At 34.7% G+C, this 23,739-nt stretch overlaps 1 protein-coding gene across 3 annotated transcripts in view; it reads left to right on the top strand.

Moving 5' to 3' along the window:
- The window catches only part of TDRD3 (tudor domain containing 3), a 158,133-nt gene that overhangs the window by 91,254 nt on the left and 43,140 nt on the right, over nt 1–23,739 (top strand). For all 3 annotated transcript variants that reach the window (XM_025874788.2, XM_073894469.1, XM_073894468.1), the window contains exons 8-10: nt 78–218; nt 4,643–4,799; nt 5,461–5,586. In XM_025874788.2, the coding sequence (XP_025730573.1) occupies nt 78–218; nt 4,643–4,799; nt 5,461–5,586 (424 nt within the window). The remainder of the gene's footprint in view (nt 1–77; nt 219–4,642; nt 4,800–5,460; nt 5,587–23,739) is intronic.

The following is a 23,739-nucleotide window of genomic DNA, read 5'->3' as shown; positions in this document are numbered from 1 at the left end:
TTAGTTGTAGATTAGTCTTTAGAGCTATTTTTAAATGTTATTTATTTACATCTCTTTTGTTTTTCTCTTATCAAAAGACCAAGACATTTGGAGGAGGTGGTGGTGGTGCTAGAAGTAATCTCAACATGAATGCTGCTGGTAACCGAAATAGAGAAATTTTACAAAAAGAAAAGTCAACCAAATCTGAGGGGAAACATGAAGGTGTCTATAGAGAACTGGTAAGGCTAAAGAATCAACCACAAAATTAATGTGTTCTTCCTTACCTTGATGATTTTTGTATTCTTTCTCATAACTACCACTGGCTTTGTTTATTGTATTATGGATAGACTTTACAATTCTAAGAAGGCTTTCATTAAGTATTATAGTTAATTTATGGAAAATTTGGGTTATTTGAAAGATGATTTACTTAAAACTTCCATTTTACGTAAATTTCTAATGTCCAAATAATGTCTTTTGGAATGGATAGATAAAAAGCCATTAAATTAAATAGAAGACATTTAATAGAGATTATATTCTATAAGATGACGTATCAGGGACATCCCCTTCCTTCCCTTCCCCACATCTTTCTCAAATTTTGTCTGAAGTGATTTTGTTTTGTTTTGCTTCACTCTTTGGGAAAAATATATTAGAACAAGTATATGTATATTATGGCTTCATTTGCAAAATATACCTGGATTTTTAAGATAAATGGTAGGAGTCAAAGTTATTTCTGGTATGCTGCAGTATCCTCAGATATAAGGGAACTGGCAAGAATTCATTTTTCCCTGCCTTTAGAAGTTAAATGACTTGAGATGATTTTATCTGTAGGGTTCAGAATACTAAGACTGGCTTAAATAATAGGGATTTATTATTTCATATAACTAGAAATTCAGAAGTAGATGGTTACAAAGGTTGATAAATTCAGCAGTATAACAATGTTGGAGCTCTGGTGGGCATCTCTGTGATTTTTTTGGCTTTCTTCTTGGGGTTACAGGATTCTCTGTGTGTTAAATCTTCACACAAAATGTTCAAAGGCAGGAAGGAAAGGGTGTAGGTCTATTTTATCAGATAAGAAAATATTTTCTGAAGTCTTCATAAAGTTCCATTTATGTCTTATTGACTAGAGCTAGGTCACATGTCCACTTCTAAATCAGTGATTGGCCAAGGAGAATGGGTTTATTAACTGTGGGCCTGGCTATCTCTCCCTTGAACATAACGACCATTTCATTCTTTTAGAAAAGTCACTTTTCAGGTTAGAGTAGATATAGTGAGCTGAAAAAATATGGTCCCTAACTAAAGAAGCCTTCAAACTTTAGTAAATTGAGAATATTTCTTTAGGAAATGTCTTGCTATAGAACATCAGAGATCAGCAGTTTGAGGTTGTGACAAGGATTAAACACATGAAGGGAGTGACATCACAAAGATGGTGGAGTAGAGTGCTCCAGGAATTGGGCTCGCCACCCAAACAACTGTTGAGCTAACAACTACTCTTTGAAACAACTATTTTAGAACTCTGGAGCCTGGTAGTCAGACACTGGAGCGTCCAGAATAATGAGTGATGAAGAAAGAGGCTGGTTACTGACTGGCCATGGGGGTAATGGAACAGAGACTTTAGTGATCATATACCACAAGAAATATAATCCTTGCAAAGAAAGTTTGGAAAAGTCACTGAACAAACTTACAATGGCAGCTTTCATCTAGTAACAACAGCAGTCTCTGGGGTGCCTGGGGGGCTCAGTCGTTAAGCGTCTGCCTTCAGCTCAGGTCATGATCCCAGGATCCTGGGATCAAGCTCCACATCAGGCTCCCTGCTCCACTGGAAGCCTGCTTCTCCCTCACCCACTCCCCCTATTTATGTTCCCTCTCTTGCTGTGTCTCTCTCTGTTGAATAAATAAATAAAATCTTAAAAAAAAAAAAAAAAACAGCAGTCTCTGAGGAGGAGGAAGAATCTGATTTTCAAAATTATTGCCATTATAGTATTCAAAATGTCCAGTTCCCAACAACAAAAAATTACAAAGCATATCAAAAAACAGCAAAGTATGACCCATTCATAGGAAAAAAAGAAATTGACAGAAATCATCCCTAAAGAAGCCCAGACATTAGACTTACTAAACAAAGACTTTAAATAAACTATCTTAAATATGCTCAAAGGTCTGAAGGGAACCATTGACAAAGAACTAAAAGAAATCAAGAAAACAATATATGAACAAGTGGGGAATATGAGCACTGGTTGTTCTAGGCAATTAATGAATCACTGAATGCTACATCGAAAACTAATGATGCACTATATATTGGTGACTGAACATAATGAGAAAAAAAGAGATAGAAATTATTAAAAAGAAACCAAAGAGAATTTCTGAGGCAGAAAAGTACAGTAGCTGAAATAAAAAACTTAATTAGCAGTTTCAATATCAAACTGGAACAGGCAGGGGAAAGAATCAGTGAACTTTAATATAGGGCATTGAAATGATCAGGTCTAAGATGCAGAGAGAAGAGTGAAGAAAAATAGAGGGTAAGGGACTTATGGAGGTACCATCACATGTACCAACATACACATTATGTATGGGAATCCCAATAGGAGAAGAGACAGAGGAACAGAAAAACTGTCTGAAGAAACAGTGGCCACAAATTCCCTAATTAGAGAAATTTTGAATCTACAAATCCAAGAAGTTCAGCGAACTCCAATAGGATAAACTTGAGAGAGACACACCAAGACACATTATAATCAAGTTGTGGAAAGCTAAAGACGGAGAAATCTTGAAAGCTTCAAGAGAGGAGCAACTCATCAAATTCAAGGGATCCTGAAAGATATATGAATAATATCTCATCAGAAACTATGAAAGCAAGAAATCAGTGGGGTGATATCTTGAAAGTACTGAAAGGAAAAAAAAAAAAGTGTTAACCAAGAACCATATATCCAGCAAAGCTATTATTCAAAACTGAAGATCATCAAAAGGACAATTTGTAATACCAGTATAAATTTGAATGCACATCAGTTATTCTAATGACTAAGTACCAAATTCTTTTGCAGGTTGACAGTTTTCAATTCCTTATTTTCAACAATTTATGGAAGATTTGATTGGAATGTCAGGCAATAGGTTCTTAAAATAATTTTTGATAATAGGTGGTATTATAGGTTGAATTGTACCTCCCCAGATGTGTTGAAGTCCTAACTACCAGTACCTTAAAATGTGACTATATTTGGAAAGAGGGTCTTTAAAGAGGTATCAAGTAAGAAAAGAAGGTGGGCCCTAGTTCAGTATGACTATTCTTACAAAGAGGGGAAATGTAGACTGAGAGCCTGATATAAACAGGGCAGGTGACAAGATACACAGCAAGAAGATGGCCATGTAACTAGAATGGTACATCTACAAGCCAAGAAATGCCAAGGTTGCCAGCAAACAACAGAAGTTAGAAGAGGCGAGCAGTGGTCTCCCCTACAGCTCTCAGAGAGAGCAGGGCCCTGCCAATTCCTTGACTGGGAGTATGGTTAACTGCAAATCAGATCCTCAAGGAAGGTAGAATAAATTATACCAAGATCAGGTATTAATTGATTATTAAAAATATTTTTGATCAAGTTCTGTGTATGGAACAATATTCTTAATTAGGTATTTATTTGAGAGAGAATTGGGGGAGAGAAAAGTTTTAGAAAGTTTGATAATTTTTTTTTACATTCAGATAAGTTTTTGAATAGGAAAGATGCATTTTAGTTTTGATGTCCAGTCCTTTTTATGTTTACTTTAGCATATGCATAGTAAGGATCTAGATTTTCTCTCACTTGTCAACTCTGATCTATTGATAATAGCTACTGTGTTTAGAAAGGATTTTGTGTTTGAAGGATGCAGTCATGGTTTGGAGAAAAGTACTGTGCTTTTATCATTGTCTACAAAGGTATCAGAGTGGCTGTCTGCAACATGTATGTGATATGTATGTTATCTTAAAGCCTATCAATCTTAACTCTTAGATGTATATGTTAGTTATATATTCCTCAGCTGGCAGTGGTTCAAGAAGTTTCTTTATGGGATATGTTTGTATTACATAAAAAGTTCTTGAATTCTACTCAGCTCTAGATTTTTCAAGGAGATTTTGGGTTCTGGCATTTATGAGTAGATTTTCCTGTTTGAGGTACAGGCTGTCAAAGCACCATAGATAGTGTTGCTAATGAATATAGAAAGAATACTGAAACAGAGTTAAGAAAAAATAAAGCTACTGAGATAGTACCATTTTGTTAACTTCATTTTATACTTTGCAATTTTGGAGAAGTACCTTATTAATACATTGACTTTTGAGGATATAGAAGTATCAACCAAGAAAAATTTTCATTATATAGTTTTCACTGTATAATTTTCAGAAGCTTTATTCTGACACAATTTCCTTTCTCTTTCTTTCCTTCCTTCCTTCCTTCCTTCCTTCCTTCCTTTCTTTCTTGCATTTGTAATGATAGTTGTGAAGTCAGAGCGTACTAGAGGTACAGCCCCACATATCATACAGATTTTTTCTTGACTGTTGGTATGAAAAAGCAGCAAGTGAATATTGTATTAGTATGACATTTTTTCCATAAGCAGGAGCTGTAATTTTTAGTTAAAAAACAGAGTATAGTTGAAAACTTATACCTTGCTTATTTATGGCCATCAGCACAGCTTTCCTCTTAATTTCTTACAGGTTGATGAGAAGGCTCTGAAACACATAACAGAAATGGGCTTCAGTAAAGAAGCATCGAGGCAAGCTCTTATGGATCATGGCAACAACTTAGAAGCAGCACTGAATGTACTTCTTAACAGCAATAAACACAAACCTGTTACAGGACCACCTCTGAGAGGTAGAATTCATTAAGCAATGTGCCAGATAGTGTTGTGTGCTTTCCAGGCTGAGGTTTTATTGTGGGGGAGTGGGGGTTATAAATTGATTTCTCTTTGTGGTAAGTGGAAGGAGCACCAATTTTGGAACCACCGAGACTTGTTCAAGTTACTCCAAGTCTGTTTATCTTCATCTTTATGTAAAGTAGGTCTAATAATATCTTATTTAACAGGGTTGTTATAAGTAGTAGAGAAAATATGATATCAAGTGAGTAGTTCTATTCATTTTTTCTAGAACTGTGCCCCTTACATAAATTACTAGTCTGCAAACTTTTTAAAACTAACAAGCACAGGACTTTTACTTAGTGTTATTCTTTAGTCATTCAAGCCTTAATCCTATATTCTTTTAAAGGATAGGTGGTTAAAGAAAAATTTTATAAAAATGATTTTTTTCTCTTAAAAGATAATTTACATGAACAAATTCAAATTTCCAAATAGATCATTTAGAGGACTAAAGGTTCTAGTTAATCATTTAAATACTTTTTTGTTTAAAAGATGTAGAATATACAGAAAAATATGAAAAGAAATACAAAATCAAACTTAAGGTGACCAATGATTATATTTTAGTGTTTTCTCCTTTTGTTTTTGCATGTACAATAAATATATCTTGCTTTACTTCTTAAGGTAAAGGAAAAGGAAGGGGGCGAATAAGATCTGAAGAAGAAGAGGAACTGGGAAATGCAAGACCTTCGGCACCAAGCACATTATTTGATTTCCTGGAGTCTAAAATGGGGACATTGAGTGTGGAAGGTAGGCTAACTTAAAGTAGATTTTTTTTTTAAAAGACCAAATTTGTTTGGAATTGTACCAAAAAAGGTTAATAAAGCAACTGACAATACAAATCTCTATTCTGAGTGTTAAAAATCTTAGTTACAAATTTCCTGTTTGACAGAAGCACAGAACAAAATTTGAATTGTTACATTCTGAAAATACTAAAAGGTAGCTTATTTTGCCCTGTGACTGTATGATGGTTAATATCACCAAACTCTTTCCCCCAGCTTCACTAGATGACAGATTTATATATGAAAAAAGATTGTTACATTGGAGAATTTATTATTATATAATCTTAAATGACATTTTGATTGTGAATTGTCTATCTCTTTTTTCTTCACATATTACATATCATATGAAAATACTGACATAATGAGTCAGTATGCTCTCACAATAATGATGTATTCTTTAATATGGTATATTTTAGTGATTAATGTAAATACTGAAAAGATAAATAAGTATGTTAAATATATATCTTTTTTTCTAAGCATAGGATATAATAAATATTTTCTAAAATAGTATGTTTTTAAAATATGATTCCAGGGGCGCCTGAGTGGCTCAGTTGGTTAAACATCCAACTCTTGATTTGGGCTCAGGTTGTGAGATTCAGCCCCGTGTCAGGCTCTGCGCTGGGCATGGAGTCTGCTTAAGATCCCCTCTCTCCCTCTCCCTCTGCTCCTTCCTCCACTCCATACCCCCCAAAAAATAAAATAAAATATGATTCCAAAAAGTTAGGGAAATACACTTTTAAATTCAGATTTCTCTTTCAGATATATTTTTAATTAAATGAAAGCTTGCAGATAAAATGCTTTGATAACAAATTCGAAGTATCCAGATTTCATGAAAATGGAAGCTCATTGCTAGCTTATATAGAAAAGAAAGTGTATTTAAAAAAAAAAAGTTTGATGTAGGTGAGATTTGTAAGCAGACACATGTAACAGCAATATTTTCTTGGTTATAAAGCATAATGTATTGGTTTTCCATTGCTGTTTAATAAATTACCACAAAGTCAGTGGCTTAAAACAATGCAAATTTATTGTCTCATAATTTCTGTGGGTCAGGAGTCTAGGCGAACTTAGTTGGGGCCTTTGCTTAAGATTTCATTTGGGGCTATGATCTTAGCCGAGGCTTGATGTCCTCTTATACACTCACTGGTTGTTAGCAAAATTTAGTTCCTTAATAGATTAAGATCAAAATTCCCATTTTCTTGCTTGATGTTGCCTGGGGAGGCTTTCAGCTCCTGGAGTTGTCGGGTTCTTGCCATCTGACCTCCTCCATAGGCAGTTCACAACATGTTTGCTTCTGAAGCCAGCAAGAGACTCTCTACTGCTTCTTCAAATCTCTGACTTCCTAATATTTTTATCACAACTTCCTTTATATTTTCCCAATCAGAACTTATGTGATTTTCTTTTATCCTTCTGTTTCCGTACATTTGCTTTTGACTCCTACAGTGTCTCCTAAGTCATAATGAGGTTGAGACTGAGAATGGTAATTTTATGGTGACCCATGTACCTATAAGGCTTCAGTTCTCACAGAACTAATTTTATACCAACAAAATGAAATAATATTAGCATTCCATTTGGAAAAAGGTATCAAAGTTAAGAAACATGACATAAATACTACAGTAAAAAACAAACATCTGTGTTAGATATGCTTCTGAGGAAACAGAAATTTATGAACACATATGGTAATACAGGCCATTGTTTTAGTAGATGTGTTTTATTTATGTCACTGTTATTTAATATGACATAGAATCTGCTAGCATGTGAGAAAATATGGACATTATATAATATATATAATATAATATTCCAGATCCTTGGTTTTTACAGAGAATATAATCTGTGACCTTCATAAATTCCTAAATTCAAGAAATTAGATATTTCTAATATTTGTACAGTACAACCTCTTAAATATAATCCCAAATCACATGTTCTGCAGTCATCCTAACACCAGAAATTACTCCCTCCAACTTATATTAGTCTTTGTTTTTGTTTTTGTTTTTGAAGAGAGAGAGAAAGCACAAGCATGGGAGAGGGCAGAGGAAGAGGGAGAAACTCAAGCAGGCTTCACACCCAGTGCAGAGCCCAACGCAGGGGTTGATCTCATGACTGAGATCATGACTTGAGCCGAAATCAAGGGTCCGATGCTCAACCAACTAGGCCACCCAGGTGCCCCTTATATTAGTTTTCTATCATATTTGGTCACCACTATTCTCAGAGAAACAAAATTTTCATTCTTTCCCAGAAGTACTATGAGGGCAAGCTGGCTAAAAAAGATGGGAGATGGGCAGAACACTTCTTGAAGGAGGTAGCATTTTAGACAAATCCGCAGAGCAATGTTGGATCAAGGACAGTCCAAGTAGAGGGAGCTCTGGGTGTCCAGGCTTTGAGGCAGCAGAACACCAGTTCCCTGTCTTTGGGACAGTGTGGGAGAGGTGGGGTTAGAGGGCCAGAGGTAGAAGTGGTAAGCTGGGGACAGATAAAGAGGATTTTTCCTAAGGAACTTTTAATTTTATCTAAATGGCATTGCAAAGCCGTGAAAGGGTTTTTGGCATGAGAGCAATGAAGTTTGTTTGGTGCCTTCATGAAAAACAAAATTTTTTTTTCTCTGCCTACAAGGTGGAAAATGGGATTGAGACTGAAGCAAGACTGCATTCTATGCGTTACGAGGAATTCTTCGTTCTATAAATGTATTTTATGTAGTATTTATTTGTACCAGGTCTATGGCTAGTGGTGGGTACAGGATATAATAAAATAGTTCTTTCTAAACATTCGGGGTAATAATAGGGATCTTGTAGCTCTTGCCCCAAAGAAGCTTACTGTCTAGTTATGTTTACACTATACTGTAGACAATTAAATGTGCAATTGCATTATGTCTAAAAAACAATGTACATACCTTGATTAAAAAATACTTTATTGCTAAAAAAAATGCTGACCATTATCTGAGCTTTCAGAAAGTCATAATCACTGATCACAGATCACCATAACAAACATAGGAATAATGAATAAATTTGAAATATTGTGAGAATTACCAAAATGTGAGACAGAGACATGAAGTGAGCAAATGCTGTTGGAAAAATGGTGCTGGTAGACTTGCTGGACAGAGGGTTGCCACAAACCTTCAGTTTGTAAAAAAATGTAATATCTGTAAAGTGCAATAAAATGATATATGCCTGTAATCTTTAATAATATTTAATCCTTTACTTCAAAGTTTTATTGCCAAAATAAGACCAATCAGTTAGTTTGAATGGCTAGGTAATATTTTAATTAGGCAGACTTGAAAATACTGTTTGGTTTAATATTTCATTGTTTTAAATGTTAGTCTGACCAAAAGCTGATTCTGTCAGTAGCAGCTCTTCAGACCCTAAACTTTTTCTTTGATGATGTTGACATCACTCATAAGAGATTGATTATAACACACATGACCACAAACAGCTGGACAATAAGTTGATATGTATATATACACTGAAGATTATTGTGCCTATAGATGTGTCTTATAGTGCCGTGGCTCTGCCTTCATGTAATCAATCCTATTACAGTGAAGGTGACAGGATAGATGTGAATGCTCTCCTGTGGTTGCCAACCTCACTCTTACTCTTTCTCTTGTTAACTCACTCAATGCTACTGCAGTTTCCTTAGGTGAGCTGGGGTTCATAGTAAAGTAAATGGATGAGGCAAGCAACGGAATTGTTTTTCTGTTCATTTTATGATTTTATATGTTTTCTAAATTGGAAATAAAGCCTAAAATAACTTTTTACTTTCATAAAATTGAATCTCCACTTTGGTCTTCCCTCAGAATTTGGTCATTGTTCTATAAATCTTGAGTTATAAAATTAACTCTTCTTTGATGGGAGAAAATGTTGGCCATTTTTCCAAGGAAAATTTAGGAAGCTTTTCAGGATGGAGTCTCTACAATATTAAATGGTTAAATGCTTCATGGACAACTAATGAAAAAAGTGAAGATCTTATAATTTTAATGTTCACAACGGTGTCATTATGTGGGTCATTTACAGTCCCAGGTTGATTATAAAGAAATAGTCTGATTCACCCGGGATCGAGTCCCGCATCGGGCTCCCTGCTCAGCAGGGAGTCTGCTTCTCCCTCTGACCTTCTCCCCTCTCGTGCTCTCTATCTCTCATTCTCTCTCTCTCAAATAAATAAATAAAATCTTAAAAAAAAAAAAAAAAGAAATAGTCTGATTCAGTGATACATATATTTGGGTTTTTTTAATTTTTGTTTCTAATTTAGTTGAATAATCGAATCTTTCTTGCTTCTATGTTTTGTATTGTATGAGCTGTCTCAGGATTTTATGTGGTTTTAGTACCCTAAAAATCATCTTTTGGCTGAGTAAATGTAGGCCTGGATGGACTTGTTATTATCATACCAGATTCTGTGTAATGTGTCTGGCTATATAAAAATATACTTCTGACAAATTTAAGGCAGGTTAGTAACACATTTACCTTCACATTATATCATATAATTTTCTCTAAAAGGGTGCTATCATTTCTTTATTCTAATTTTTTAAAACTTCTATCAGAAGTCATTGATCATCACATGTACTTAGAGATTTTCTCTTAACATTAACTTTTTGTTGGATCTTTAAATTGACATCAAACATAATTCTAGTTGACATTTTTATCAGTATTCTGAAAAAAATGAGGTTGGATTACATTATTCTCTGAGAGTAATCACTAATTAAAGTATTTCTATATGATATGTAATGATTTGATGTCAACTTGGGAAGATTTAATTGATCAGCTTGTGATAGGGTTGTGTTCCAAAAGGCTTTTATATATAGATTTTTCTTTTTGAATTTGGTTTTACAGACTAGATAGTATAATTGGTGGCTACATTATCAAGCCCACTTTCAAAAAATCAATTTTTATTCCATCATATACCTTAAGTTTATCAATATATCACCTCAGTGATACATAACTACCACTTAGAACAGTGTCCACTGAGAATATATATTTTAAATTTCAAGTTGAGACAGAAAGAGTAGGTTTGATTCTTTCTGTTATTATGGAAGATAGGTTGGCCAGAGATAGAGGTAGGAATGCCTTGAGACAGTAACTTTACTGTTTTAACTCTCTACATCTAAATGAGAACAGGATAACCTTAATTTGTTCTGAAAGGGGAACAAGGGGCATTGTGAGAATAGTGGACAGAGTAACTCTCTTACATTTGTATTTATCTACCATTCCCTTTTCTGTGTAGTTTATTCTGTAAATTATATGTTATCAGTTTTATATATGTTTCTTCATATTTTGCATCAAAATCTTAGAAATCAGAATAAAGAATATAACCTAGTTATAGGCAGAGTAAACACTTAGAAAAATATGAAGAGAATTCAAATAGAGACATTCTTATGAGAAGGATAAGATTTAAATTAAATAAATATAGGAACTAAGAACTCATCCAACATTTATAAATGTTGGACATGGTCATAGGTGATCAAGCTTCCTCTTTCCAGGACCCAGTCTTATCTCCCGCTTTCCCTGTCTTGTTTCGTGGTTCATAGAGTTCTGTAATCCCTCAAGAAGTACGATTATCTGATTCTTTTTTGGTTTGTTGGTGATAATTGAGAAGAACACCTCTTACCTAATTGTATTTGTGTCCTTTCTACTTTCCAACTTTCCAACTTGTGTCTTTCTTATAGGGTGTACTGAAGGCAGTAAGAAGTAACCAGCACCTTCTTTTCATACCATGTTCTCTTAAAGCATCAGCGTCCTTAGTTAGGTGGTCTCAGTTTCAGGACAGTAGGCTACAGTTTAAATGCACAGTAAGGAGTTCCAACTTCCTGTTAGGGGATGAGGAGACTTTCACTACCCTGCACTCTTTCTTTGCTAAAAAGTTTTACATTTGAGGGCGCCTGAGTGGCCCAGTGGGTTAAGCGTCTGCCTTTGGCTCAGGTCATGATCCCAGAGTCCTGGGGTTAAATCCCACATCGGGTTCCCAGCTCAGTGGGGAGCCTGCTTCTCCCTCTGGCCCTCTCCCCTCTCATGCTGTTTCTACTCTCTCTCTCCCTCTCTCAAATAAATAAATAAATAAAATCTTTTTAAAAAGTTTTACATTTGAGATTCTGTCACTTGTATCATCCTATTTTCTGGCACCAACTTCTAAATTAGTTTGCTTTAAGATGTAAGCCGCAGAAATGCAAATAAGTAAAAAAGGAATTTTTTTTTGTGCAATAACTGGAAAATCTTTCTGTCTCTGCATTCTGCTATTTTTGTTTGCTGACAGAGTGTCTCCACATGGTAGCAATGATTGACCCAGGTATAATGACATATAAAGATATGCAGGTAAAAAGACTCAATTTTCCAAGTAAATTTTTGGGGGGCAAAGATAAATACCTTTCATCACATAATTATGGGTTACGCAAGCTCAACTGAGTCCTGCTAGGGGTTTTGGCATTCATGTATGTGGAGTGGCTAGGTAGGACAGCATCCCAAAGAGATTTGGAGAAATGTCAAATCTTCATTTATAATATGAGATAAAAAGTAATAAAAACAAATATTTGTCAGAATCAAAGAAATGGCCCTCATACCTGGAAAGTCAGACAGGAAAAGGCCTCCTTAGTCAGGAAAGGCCCCTTGGTCAGGAAAACACAGGACATCTGAATTAATTAACTGATTTAATTGATTTCCTCAGTATTATATGTAAGGAGGAAAGAGTAGTTCCCACATCTACCTTCCCTCTCAAAGCAAGATTCTGTTACCAAAAGAAGGAGAGAATTGGACAGGTTTCTGGGGCAGATAAATACAACTGATTCTATACTAACTTAACTCACAACTTTTTTTTTTTTTTTTTTTAGATTTAAGACTGAGCCACCCAGGCACCCTCACAACTTTTGTATTTACCAGTTGTATGTGTTTGGGCAAGTTACATAACTTCTTAAACCTTAATGTCTTTATTGGGAAATGGAGAATAGTAGCAGCACCTAAGATGTAGGGTTGTTGAGAAGATCAAATTAGATAATGCACATAAAGTGCTAAGCACAGTGCTTGTTACATAAGCCTCCATATAGTGGTAGTTCTACCACCACCACCACCATCATCATCATCATCTTGATTAGTAATAGCAGCAATAGCCTCCTCCACTCATCTCCTCATCTCCACCCCTACTACCCTACTACAGGCCCTCATCAGTGCTCCACTCACTCTTTGCAGATCTTTATCATCCCACTCTCCATATTGTGGTCAGTCATCTTTTAAAAAAATTTGAGGGCGCCTGGGTGGCTCAGTCGGTTAAGTGACTTCGGCTCAGGTCATGATGCCAGGGTCCTGGGATGGAGTCCCACATCAGGCTCCCTGCTCAGCAGGGGGTCTGCTTCTCCCTCTACCCTTCTCCCCTGCTCGTGATCTCACTCTCTCTCTCTCACTTTCTCTTTCAAATAAATAAGTAAAATCTTTAAAAAAACAAAACAAAAGCATGAATTTGATCCCACTACACCCTTTCCTAAAATGCTTCATTATCTCTTTTCAATGGCAAAAAAATATTCAGACTACACTACGTACACTGTTTTTGTGGTGTTCCATTACTCTATTTCCTGTGAATTTTGTGAGAAGTAGCATTTACTTGATTAACATTACTGTATAACTTCAAATTCTGCATAATATTCAGATATAAATAACATATTTAGATGTTAGCAGATATAATATTGGTGGTTTGATGGGTAATTGACATGAAGTTGTAGGCTTTTGATAGTTGTTAGGTGTCTTTTTTGTTTTTGTTTTATTTTCTTTTAATCAAGTTTCAAGTCAGCCTAAATAGTTTGGCTTATAGATTTATAGCTCAAATTTTGAAGACTGAAGAAGAGGGGACTGTAGGAAGGAAATGTGATATAATGGTAATGGCTTGATTGGAAAGGCAGGAAACTAAGAAAAAAGTATGTTTTAGGCCAGATGTTCCTGTGAAGGGTTTCCCCAAGAAAGGATCACCCAAGTACAGATCTTCCTTGATTTAAGATAGGGTTACATTCTAGTAAACCCACTGTAAGTTGAAAATACCATAAGTCAAAATGCATTTAATACACCTTAGCCTGGCCTAACTTAAATGTGCTCAAAACACGTATATTAGCTTAGAGTTGGGCAAAATTATCTAATACAAAGCTTATTCTATAACAAAGTGTTGAACATCTCATGTAATCTATGGAATAGTGAAATAAAAAATCTGCACATATAATGTCCAGATTCTGAATGTAAATTTAGTAGTGATTTGAATTTAATAATTATATACAAAATATTATGTGTGGATTTAGGGATAACCTTAGTGAAAAATTTTAAAGGAAATACATAGAAAAATTGGTTAAAATCAGCTTATCATAAATTTGAAATGCACTTTTTAAAGCATGTCTTAGAAAGGCATTTTAAGAATAGAAAGCTAATAATTGAGGTTAATAAATGTCTTGATCAGGTACCACAGAAGCATATTGTTTCCTATTGTATAGGTGTTAATTGATAAATTTAGAAAAAATTAAAAATATAGGTAACAAAAGAAAAGGAAAATGGCCCATGATCTCATCACCATATTCTGTTTTTGTTTCTGTTTGAGATCATACTTACATACAGCTGCTTTTTTGTCCTACAATGAAATATAACCATATTTCTATGTGATTATATATTCCTTCCAGCATAATTTTTAATGGCCCCATAGTAATTGATTGTAATTCTATTAATGTTGTTACTAATTTAAAAGTTTCCAAATTTTGCTATAACAATAACTTTCCAAAATAATATTTTTTAAAGATTTTATTTATTTATTTGAGAGAGAGAGAGTGGGAGAGAACATGAGAGGGGAGAGGGTCAGAGGGAGAAGCAGACTCCCCACTGAGCAGGGAGCCCAATGCGGGACTTGATCCTGGGACTCCAGGATCATGACATGAGCTGAAGACAGTTGCTTACCCAACTGAGCCACCCAGGCGCCCCCGCAAAGTAATATTTTAGTTAAATTATTTGCATAGCGATGGTTATTTTTTCAGGCAAATGTATGGAAATCAAATTATTTGGCATACATATTTTTAAGATTTGTTAACCATGCTATCAGTTGTGATATATAATTAATTTTCTTTGGTACTTAGAGCTATAGAAGATAGATATAGCTTCTCAGAATGCTAGGACACACAAGCCTCTTTTTCATTTTTGCCATTCTTCTATTTTCCTCCTCCTCCTCAATTAATGATCCACTCATTTAAGCATTTATTGACCATAAAAATAGAATAATAAGTAGCCATTATTGAGCATCTACTATATGCTAGGAACTGTTCTAGGTGCTTTGCATACTATTAATTCATTTAATCATCTGCAAATGCAAAACGTATGTTGTTATTTCCATTTGACAGATAAGTAATAGGCTTGAAGGGATAAAACATATTACCCATAAGAAGTAAAGAACTGGAACATGGCCCCCTGTCTGTCTGATTCCCGACTCAGAACTCTTTCTATGATGCTCCATTTCTAAGCACCTATTGTGGGGGGTGGGGGGGGAGAGCAATCAAGAGTTTAATTTTAAGATATGTTAATTTTTAAAAATCAAGGAGAGACATCAAGCAGGCAGTTGAATTTAGAGATCAAGTAGGGGTGGAGGAGCCAGTAAAGGAAACTGAGAAAGCAGCTGCCAAAGAGGTAGGAGTATGAGAGAAACTGAGAGATAAGGATGGAAAGTGTCCATTGAGTTTATGTAGAACCAACAGTGTACAGGTGAATGTTTAGCAGTAGGCTCTGGGAGAAGAGGTAGGGACAGGGGAATGCTCTTGTTTTTTAGCTTTTCCTATTTCTGTGGTGTAAATACTTCCACTGCTGCCAATTTCAGACTGTCAGTAGTTTAACCGCAGCTTCCAGATTTTTCTGAAAATTTAATGTCAGTTCTAGTACAGTGTTCAAGTTGGCTCCCGCACACCACTGATTAAAGACCTTGACAAAAATAGTGCCAGTGAAGTGGTGGAGTTAGAAGACAAGCTGAAGGATATCCAGCAGATAAATGTTATATGGACATTAAAATGATTATTTTGAAGAGACTGGTAAGAAAGAGCATATTTAATACAGCTTGAAAAAGTTAAGCTATATGCTTGAGATGATGGGTGATTTCTCTTCCTGCCTGTCACATTATATTTTTAAAAGGTTACATTTTATTTTTATAGTATAGGGAAAACATAATCATTTAATAACTTCTTATGTTTACATATACCTGCAAGGCATGAGACATAATCCCTGGTCTTATATTTTATAATCTAGGTCAGAATTCATACAGAATAAATCTGTAGAGGAAATAATTTTTTATTGAGGAAACAAGTATATAAATTTTGAGCTGAAAGACAGATTTTCAGAGTCAAAGAGTTTCGTGATCATTACAGAATATACACAACATCTAAAGATATTTTATACAAAAAGCCCTGATTTGTATCATTGAAAATTTTGAAGTAAAAAAAATTATGTATAAAATGGCTGAAATACAGACATAGAAATACTAGAAAGTGTTATGCTTCAGTTATGATGTGAATTCATGTCCTAGTCAGTTGAGACCAGCTTTTTGTAACAAATACCTTTAATTATTTATTTCTGTTTTGTTTTACTTGTTGGAGGATTACTCTGCAGTAGTTTCAGCTATTGAACTTGAATCATTTTAGACATCAATAGGTAAGCTGTTGTACCATAGGGGCTTTTTTAAAATAGTATTCTAGCCGTCAGTGGACATTCCTTTGCTTTTTATTTATAAAAATCCTCTTTACTTTCATTTTTTTTGTCTGCAAAAATAAAGTAGCTTTAAATTTCACTAGCATATTTTGGCTTCAAGTTGTAAGAGTTCTCATTTTTGTTTTGCTATAGTTTTCTGTGAAATTTGCAAGAAATGTGTTACAAAGATAATATGGAGTCTAAAATTATCATACTTATGGTCCTGGAAAATATTAATCAGCTTGGAAGAAAAGATCACACAAGTTAAGTTTAGTTTCTTATGTTTGACTGATGCTTCCTATATGAGAGTTTTAGTTGTTTTGACACCTTATCCTTTCCGTTTTTGCAAGTTTGATAATAAGTGACATTTTAGTTTTTGTTTTTTCTGCAGTAAACGTTGATATTTGAGTTAAAGCAAAAATAACCTAAATTGTTATTTCTAAATGGTTTCTGACTCACAAGTTTAGCACCTCTTGTATAAATGCCCAGTTTATCAACAAGGGAACGTTACCTCACTTACCCAAGTCCACTAATGCACAATTGAACTAAAGGCATTAATGGCAGTGAATAGTATGGGGATGATAGTTAAGACTGCAGTGCTACATTTGATTAAAAATTCTTGTGTTATTATATGTCCAGGATATACTAAGAAGATGAAATAATCCAGTTTGAGAGGAGTTTTATAAGAAACACAGAAATGTGACTGACAGGGCTTATTTAGGTATGAGAGTTGGTTGAAAGGAAAGAAATAAGGAATGGTCCTTTATAGTTTAGGGTTTCCTCTGAGGACTCAGGTAAAATGGAGCAACTACAGGGAACATGTTAGGCTCCACAAAGCAATGTCACCATATCCTGTTACCTCATCTTCTTTAATGCTCCTTCATTAGAGGAAAACAGCATTATACCCATAGAAGGGTGACCCAGAAAATATTTTTTCTTCTTGAAGTTGTTAGAAAATACAGATTACAAGAGATTATGCTACCATGGTGGTATGAATAGACAGTAGTAAATTTTTTTAATTTTTTTAAATGTTTTTTTCTTCATAAAGCAGTGCATATTCAGTCTGGGAAATAGTTAATGATCATTTATTTGTTCCACAGTATTAACTTGAGGCTTACCACGCAGCAGGTACTATGTTAGAAGGGATATATTGGTAAAAAGAACACCGTTCAGAGATCTTAAAGTCTAGCACAGGAGAGAGATTCTGGCAGTTCTCTTCTGTGCTGGTGTGTACATTGCTGTGCACAGAGCAAGGGTACTTGGCTCAGTCTGTGGGGTTGGAGGAGAAGGACCTCCCAGAAAAAGTGAAATCCAGGCTGAGAACCAAAGAGAGGCTAGAGGGAAGACGCCTGGGACATGTTCAGGCACTGTGCAGGTGTGGACACATGTGTGATCCTAATACACTGAGAACACTCAGAACAAGACACTTCTCACTTACCAGGAAGTGAAACTGTTTTCAAGTGTCTGTTAGTTACTGTTGGAGGAAAGGCCAAATTGTGGCTAGAGATGCCCTCTGGAGAGGACATTACAAAATCTGAGTGTTTAATGTGTTTAGAGGTAGAAGAAAAATTAATCCAGTGGCATATTTTACATATGAAATTTGTGATGTAGCTGTATTCCTGCAATTTGTTTATAAAGAAAAGAAGGAAAATCAGCCAAGTTAAACATACATGTGAATAACGCAATGTTTGCTTTTGTTTTTTGTTTGGTTGGTTTTTTTTAGATTTTATTTATTTATTTGACAGAGAGGGAGAGCCAGAGAGTATGGGGCGGGGGGGAGGAATGGCAGAGGGAGAAGAAGCAGGGAGCCCAAAGCTGGGTCTTGATCCCAGGACCCTGGGATCATGACCTGAGCTGAAGGCAGACACTCAATTCGTCATTATCACAATTTTAAACCGTGTTACTAGTTTGTTTACTTATTTGTTGTCTGCTTCTTCCCATTATACCTAAAGCACCACAGGATAAATTATGAGTCTTACTACTGCTTTGTATATAGTGACTAGAACAATGTTGATGCTTGTCCAGAGTCCGTGCTTACTTAACTATAGTGTAGAATAAATGAATGAAGAAAATAGGTAGGTAGCATTATTCTGATTTTAAAAGGTCACACTGCTGCTCAATGGTATGACTGGGATTTAATTCCAGTTGTCAGTCTAATACCAAAGATCTTATCTGGGCCATGAGAAAAGCGATTTCACAACTATTTTCTAATTGATTCTTCACCATAATCTTGTAATAAATACAATTATCCACACTTTCCAGATGAAGAAACTGGGGCTTTTTGTGACTTTGTCAAAGACACATCACTCAGAAGTGGGAGAATGAATTTATTTGGCTTGAGCTCAGTGTTTCTATGTTGTGCAGTGTTTCCCTGTAATCACTTGAATTCAGTCTAACTCTGTCCCAGTGTGCTTTGATACAAACTTGTCTTACAGAAAGTAAGACAGAAAGTGTATTTTCTATTTTAGTGTTGCCCCTTTAGTTGAGCCCAGGTGACAGTGTTAAACAGGTAATGATTTTTAACTTAGAAGCTTGTTCCATTCCCATTGTCTTTAGTAACTGTATCTTTCTTTTAGTATATACTTACTGAATACCGTTTGTTTGACTGTATTATAGCTAGGCACTGGAAAAAACAATGATGAGTAAGAATTATGCTCCACCCTCAATTTGGTTGATACATAATAATAAGTACCCTTCTTTAAAAAAAAAAAGAACATGGAGTATCAAAATGAATGAGATACCTCTGGGCATGGAAAGATGGCCTTGATATAGAGTTGATTTAAAAAGTATACAGCAGCTGTTGAGATGTGCATGAGTCTGCTTTTTTTGTTTAAAAATAAAATATGCATAGATATGTCTATATGAATTATATAAAAAGGAAGAATAACCTCTGAAAATGTTAATATTGGCTATCCCTAGAGGAGGGCTTGAGTAGGCAGAAGATAGTACTTTCATTCTATTTATATTTCTTATGATAGGATTATGAGTGATTTTTACTTTTTTTTTTTTTAAGATTTTATTTATTTATTCGACAGATAGAGAGACAGCACAAGCAGGCAGAGTGGCAGGCAGACGGAGAGGGAGAAGCAGGCTCTCTGCTGAGCAGGGAGCTGGATGTGGGGCTCGATCCCAGGACCCTGGGATCATGACCTGAGCCGAAGGCAGCCGCTTAACTGACTGAGCCACCCAGGCGCCCTGATTTTTACTTTTTAAAAGTATTTCTTAGTATTTTTTAATATAAAAAAATTTTAAAGGGTGTATAAGAGAATTTTATCTGGAGAATGTTTATATTTTAGGTGAAAAACAGTATTAGAGTAAGATTTTGATTTTCTGATCTATCTGAATTTTCTGTATAATACGATTTTTATAGTTTGACAGTGAAATTTTTACTAAAGCGTTCTTTCTGCCCTATTTTCAATGAAAACAAATGCAAACAAAAAAATAAATAAAGCAAGGTAAGGATCCTAACTAAAGGTAGGGGTCGGTATAGGGGACATGTGTAAATAGGGAAGCAACTTATCATCCAAGTATTGTTTAAAATTTGCATTATTATAATGCTAATAATAATTATAACAGTGACAGCTCACATTTACTACGTGCTTATTTAAGCCAGATACTGTTCTAAGTACTTTGCATGTATTAACTTAGTTAATCCTCTGAGGTAGGCTCTATCCCTATCTTAAAGAGGAGGCTCAGAAAAGTTATCTCTTGTCGAAGATTACAAAACTATTCAGTGTCAGAGCTGTGGTATAACCTATGCAGTCCTTCTCCAGAGGTTGTACCCTACCCACTGCTATCTCTGTCAGTTTGTGAGATTCCAAATACCATTCCAACTCTTAATAAGGGTTTTAATTTTTTTCTGCATTAATGAAAGAAACTGTTAATTTTATGTGAGGATTCTGGTAGTATCCAAATTTTCCTAGTATCCAAATTTATTTTTTCAGCCCATCAGGGATTGGGAAAAAGCCTTTGTGATTTCTGCATCTTACCAGAAATGAACAGATGTAGGTGATAAAATTGTAGCTAACATGTTGTTGGTTGCCTTCTGTTTTGTTTCTTTGGGCAGGCAGCTTGGTGTAGTGGAAAGTAGTGGCTTCAGTTAGATTTGAGTTTAAATTCTGGCATCAGCATTCTCTAGCTTCTAGCCTTCTTTGTTTCTTTATTTATAAAATAAAGATAATATTGCTCTTCAGGGTGATTTTGAGAATTACATGAAATAATGTAGGCAAAAGACCTTCAGAGTAGAGTCAGGCACATAGTAAAATCTTAATAAATATTAAGTCACTTTTTCTTCTGGTAGATATCTCAGAATAAATTGAAGAATCATCTTAGGAAACAAAATGTACTTCATTTTTTACTATGAAATGCAGGTGCAACTATGTATAAATATTTTAAAATGCCTGGTTAATTTATCACATGCCTATATACAAACCCAAATAATTTGTGGCAATTAATAAATTCATTTTTAACGATCCTTGCATTTCAAATCGTGGGAATATAAAATATTGTAATGAATTATCTTATAAACATACATTTGAAACTCATGATCTGGTGTGATAGGAACATTTTATCACAAGTCAGATTGAACTCATACAGCAATTTTTTATTAGTTTCTTCATATGAGCTTTTATCACTTTGATTTTTTTAGGGGCTCCTGGCTGGTTCAGTCAGTGGAGCACACGACTCTCAATCTCAGGGTCGTGAGTTCAAGCCTCACACTGGGTGTAGAGCCTACTTATAAAAAAAAAAAAAAGAGGGTATCACTTTGATCTTCTAGATGTTTTCACATTTTTATCCATTTTTTGATGAATTTTTCCATTATTTTTGCTAATCTCCCCTTTTTTTCTCTTATTATTAAATGTTGACCAATTTCTATATATGTTTTTGTTTCATGTTTCTTCTTCAGGTCATTAAAAAATGCATTTTATTCCACTGACTATATAGAAAAATATCTCAGTATATTTATTACTCGAGTGATTGTAGACCTGGCCTGTGGTGTTGAGTAGTATTTTGGGGGGTTTGAAATCATCATGCCTTCTGAAGAAGTGTGGCAAAGAGCAACTAGATTCCAAGTGGAGAACTGAGGAGATTTCTATTTGATTTTTCGGCTGTTTCTTAATTTACTTAAAATCACATTTTACACAATTTAGTAATTGAGCATATTCTGTTATTTATTTACTAGGTTAACTCACTCTGAAAATACTTACTATGTATCTCACTTCATTACATAACAACCTAAGAAAAGATATTGGATTTAAGGCATTCAAGAATGATGAAACATTTAAGGACCTTCCTTTCTTGGCTTACTGTTATTTTATTTTTGAAAAAAAAAATGGATGTATATGAAACTATGTTCTTTTAAAAGCACAATCATATTTTCTGCCTTATTACATTTAATTTATTTCTAAGAGCAATTTTTATTTAAAAAATAATTTTTTATGGATTCTTCTCTCTACTATTATCTCAGCATAATAATAGAGATGAAGTATATTCAAAATTAGGAAATTACTTGTTTTATTCTGTAATCTAATGTACATCATCAAATAAATATGGAAATCTTGTCCTTTTTTTTTTCTTTTGGAAGAACTGAAATCAAGTTCTCCCACACCTACATTCTGTATACATGATTATCCAGATCATTATCTATAGTCCAGGATACTTAGTTACTCTCATGATGACCTAAGTTATTTGTACATCCTGACCATCATAGATATTGGTGGCCCTAACTGGAATAACTTAAAAATTGATTCCTAAACATAGCAGATCTAAAATGCTTACTTCTCAAATATCTATTCAAACCTAATTGACAGCAAATAAAATACCTTCATATTTGATTGTTTTGGAGGCTGAAAATTTTCTTCAATGCACTGTACAAGGGACCTCTCTCTATTACACAAATCTTGTAACACCTGTATCTTGAGACTACTGTGGGGACTATTGATAATGTGTGTAAAGTGCTGGTGTGTGGTGTCTAATACATAGCAGATAGTCAGCAAGAGGCAACTGCTGTTTTTATTCTCTAAGAATGACTGGAACAAAGGCCAGTACATGCTTTCTGCTGAAAATGGTCGTTTGTGTCCTGCTTATGTTCACTGTTCTTGCTTCCCTAAATGATCACTCCTGGATAATAGTGCTGGCAGAAACCACAGGTGACCATTTCTCTTCTCTCTAAAGAAAAATATAATATTGACTACAGTTGTTAAAAATAAGATATTTGTGTTATATTTATAAAGCAAATCTTGGGAAAGGGAGATTTTTTAAAAATATCTCTGTAAAATAGTCTTGGCTTACTGTTTGAGAGTAGTACTCTTGCATATTTGAAAAAATATGTATTCTTTGTCAAAATTAATGGGTGATTTGGCTGGGCATAGAATTGTACTTAGGAAATAATTTTCCTTTAATTTCAAAGACATGAAAAACCTATTAGATTGGCTTTAGCTTCCAGTGGTTCTAATGAGAAGTTTCTTGCCATTTTGAGTCTTGATCTTTAGTCTGCAGGAACTTTTAAAGGTCTTCTCTTTATCCCTGTTGTTTGAGAGATTTTACCTGGTACCCTTTGCCTCCAGTGGGTGTTTGAAAATGTATGGAAACAGTTTTGGTTGTCATAGTGACTAGGGAGAATGCTTTGGCATTTAGTGCCTGGATGTCAGAAAGGTTAATTTTCTTAAAAAGCAGGAAAGCATCTCACCCAAAATGTTAGTAGTGCCACTGTTGAGAAATATTGTGACCTTTGTGTATGACAAGAGAAACAAGACATGTACAGCAAAGACCAGTCAATATGTTTGGTAATAAGGTTGTAGACATGCTGTGTGAAACAACGGAGGAAGAAAGTGTAGATGACAAGTTACAGATTGAAATAGAATAAAAATCACTACATGACATACAACCATTAAATTATCCATGAGTATATATTTACCATGTTACTGCTTTGGGTTACTAGTTGGACATTATCTGCACTATTGTGCCTCATCATATTTTTGACATTTTTTTCTGTATTTCCAAGTAGTACCAGCTCTTAGTTACTTTGATAAGTCAAAAAAATTATTTATTCTTTTCTGTGGTAGGGTATCTATTTGTAATCTAAACACTTAGCAATTCCAGATCCAGACAGATTTGAGGAATAACATTTTTGCAAAGGCTAGAACTTGACTGGCCATGATAGCATATGTATTTAAATTGAAGTGGAATTCAGGAAAGAGTTGAGCAAGGGTTGTTGTACTAGTGCAGTGCCATAGCAGCTTCTTAGCAGTTTGCAATTCTGTTTCATTAATGTCTAGGGAAATGAATTACCAGAATAGCACATATAGATAGCTATATTGTAAGAATGCAAACATTCAAGGACAAAGACAAATTCCTTTTGGATTATCCACCATTTTCTCATGGTTCATATCATTGCTTTACTTCACTTAATGTGGCTGACCGGGGAAACTGTCCATTAGAAATACAGAATTCTAAGGAAGCAG

The sequence above is a fragment of the Callorhinus ursinus genome, unplaced genomic scaffold, assembly GCF_003265705.2.
Source record: "Callorhinus ursinus isolate GAN/ISIS: 27379988/994484 unplaced genomic scaffold, GSC_fseal_2.0 scaffold7, whole genome shotgun sequence".
Lineage (NCBI taxonomy): Eukaryota > Metazoa > Chordata > Mammalia > Carnivora > Otariidae > Callorhinus > Callorhinus ursinus.
The sequence above is the reverse complement of the archived record's forward strand: the minus strand, read 5'-3'. Positions and strand labels throughout refer to the sequence as shown.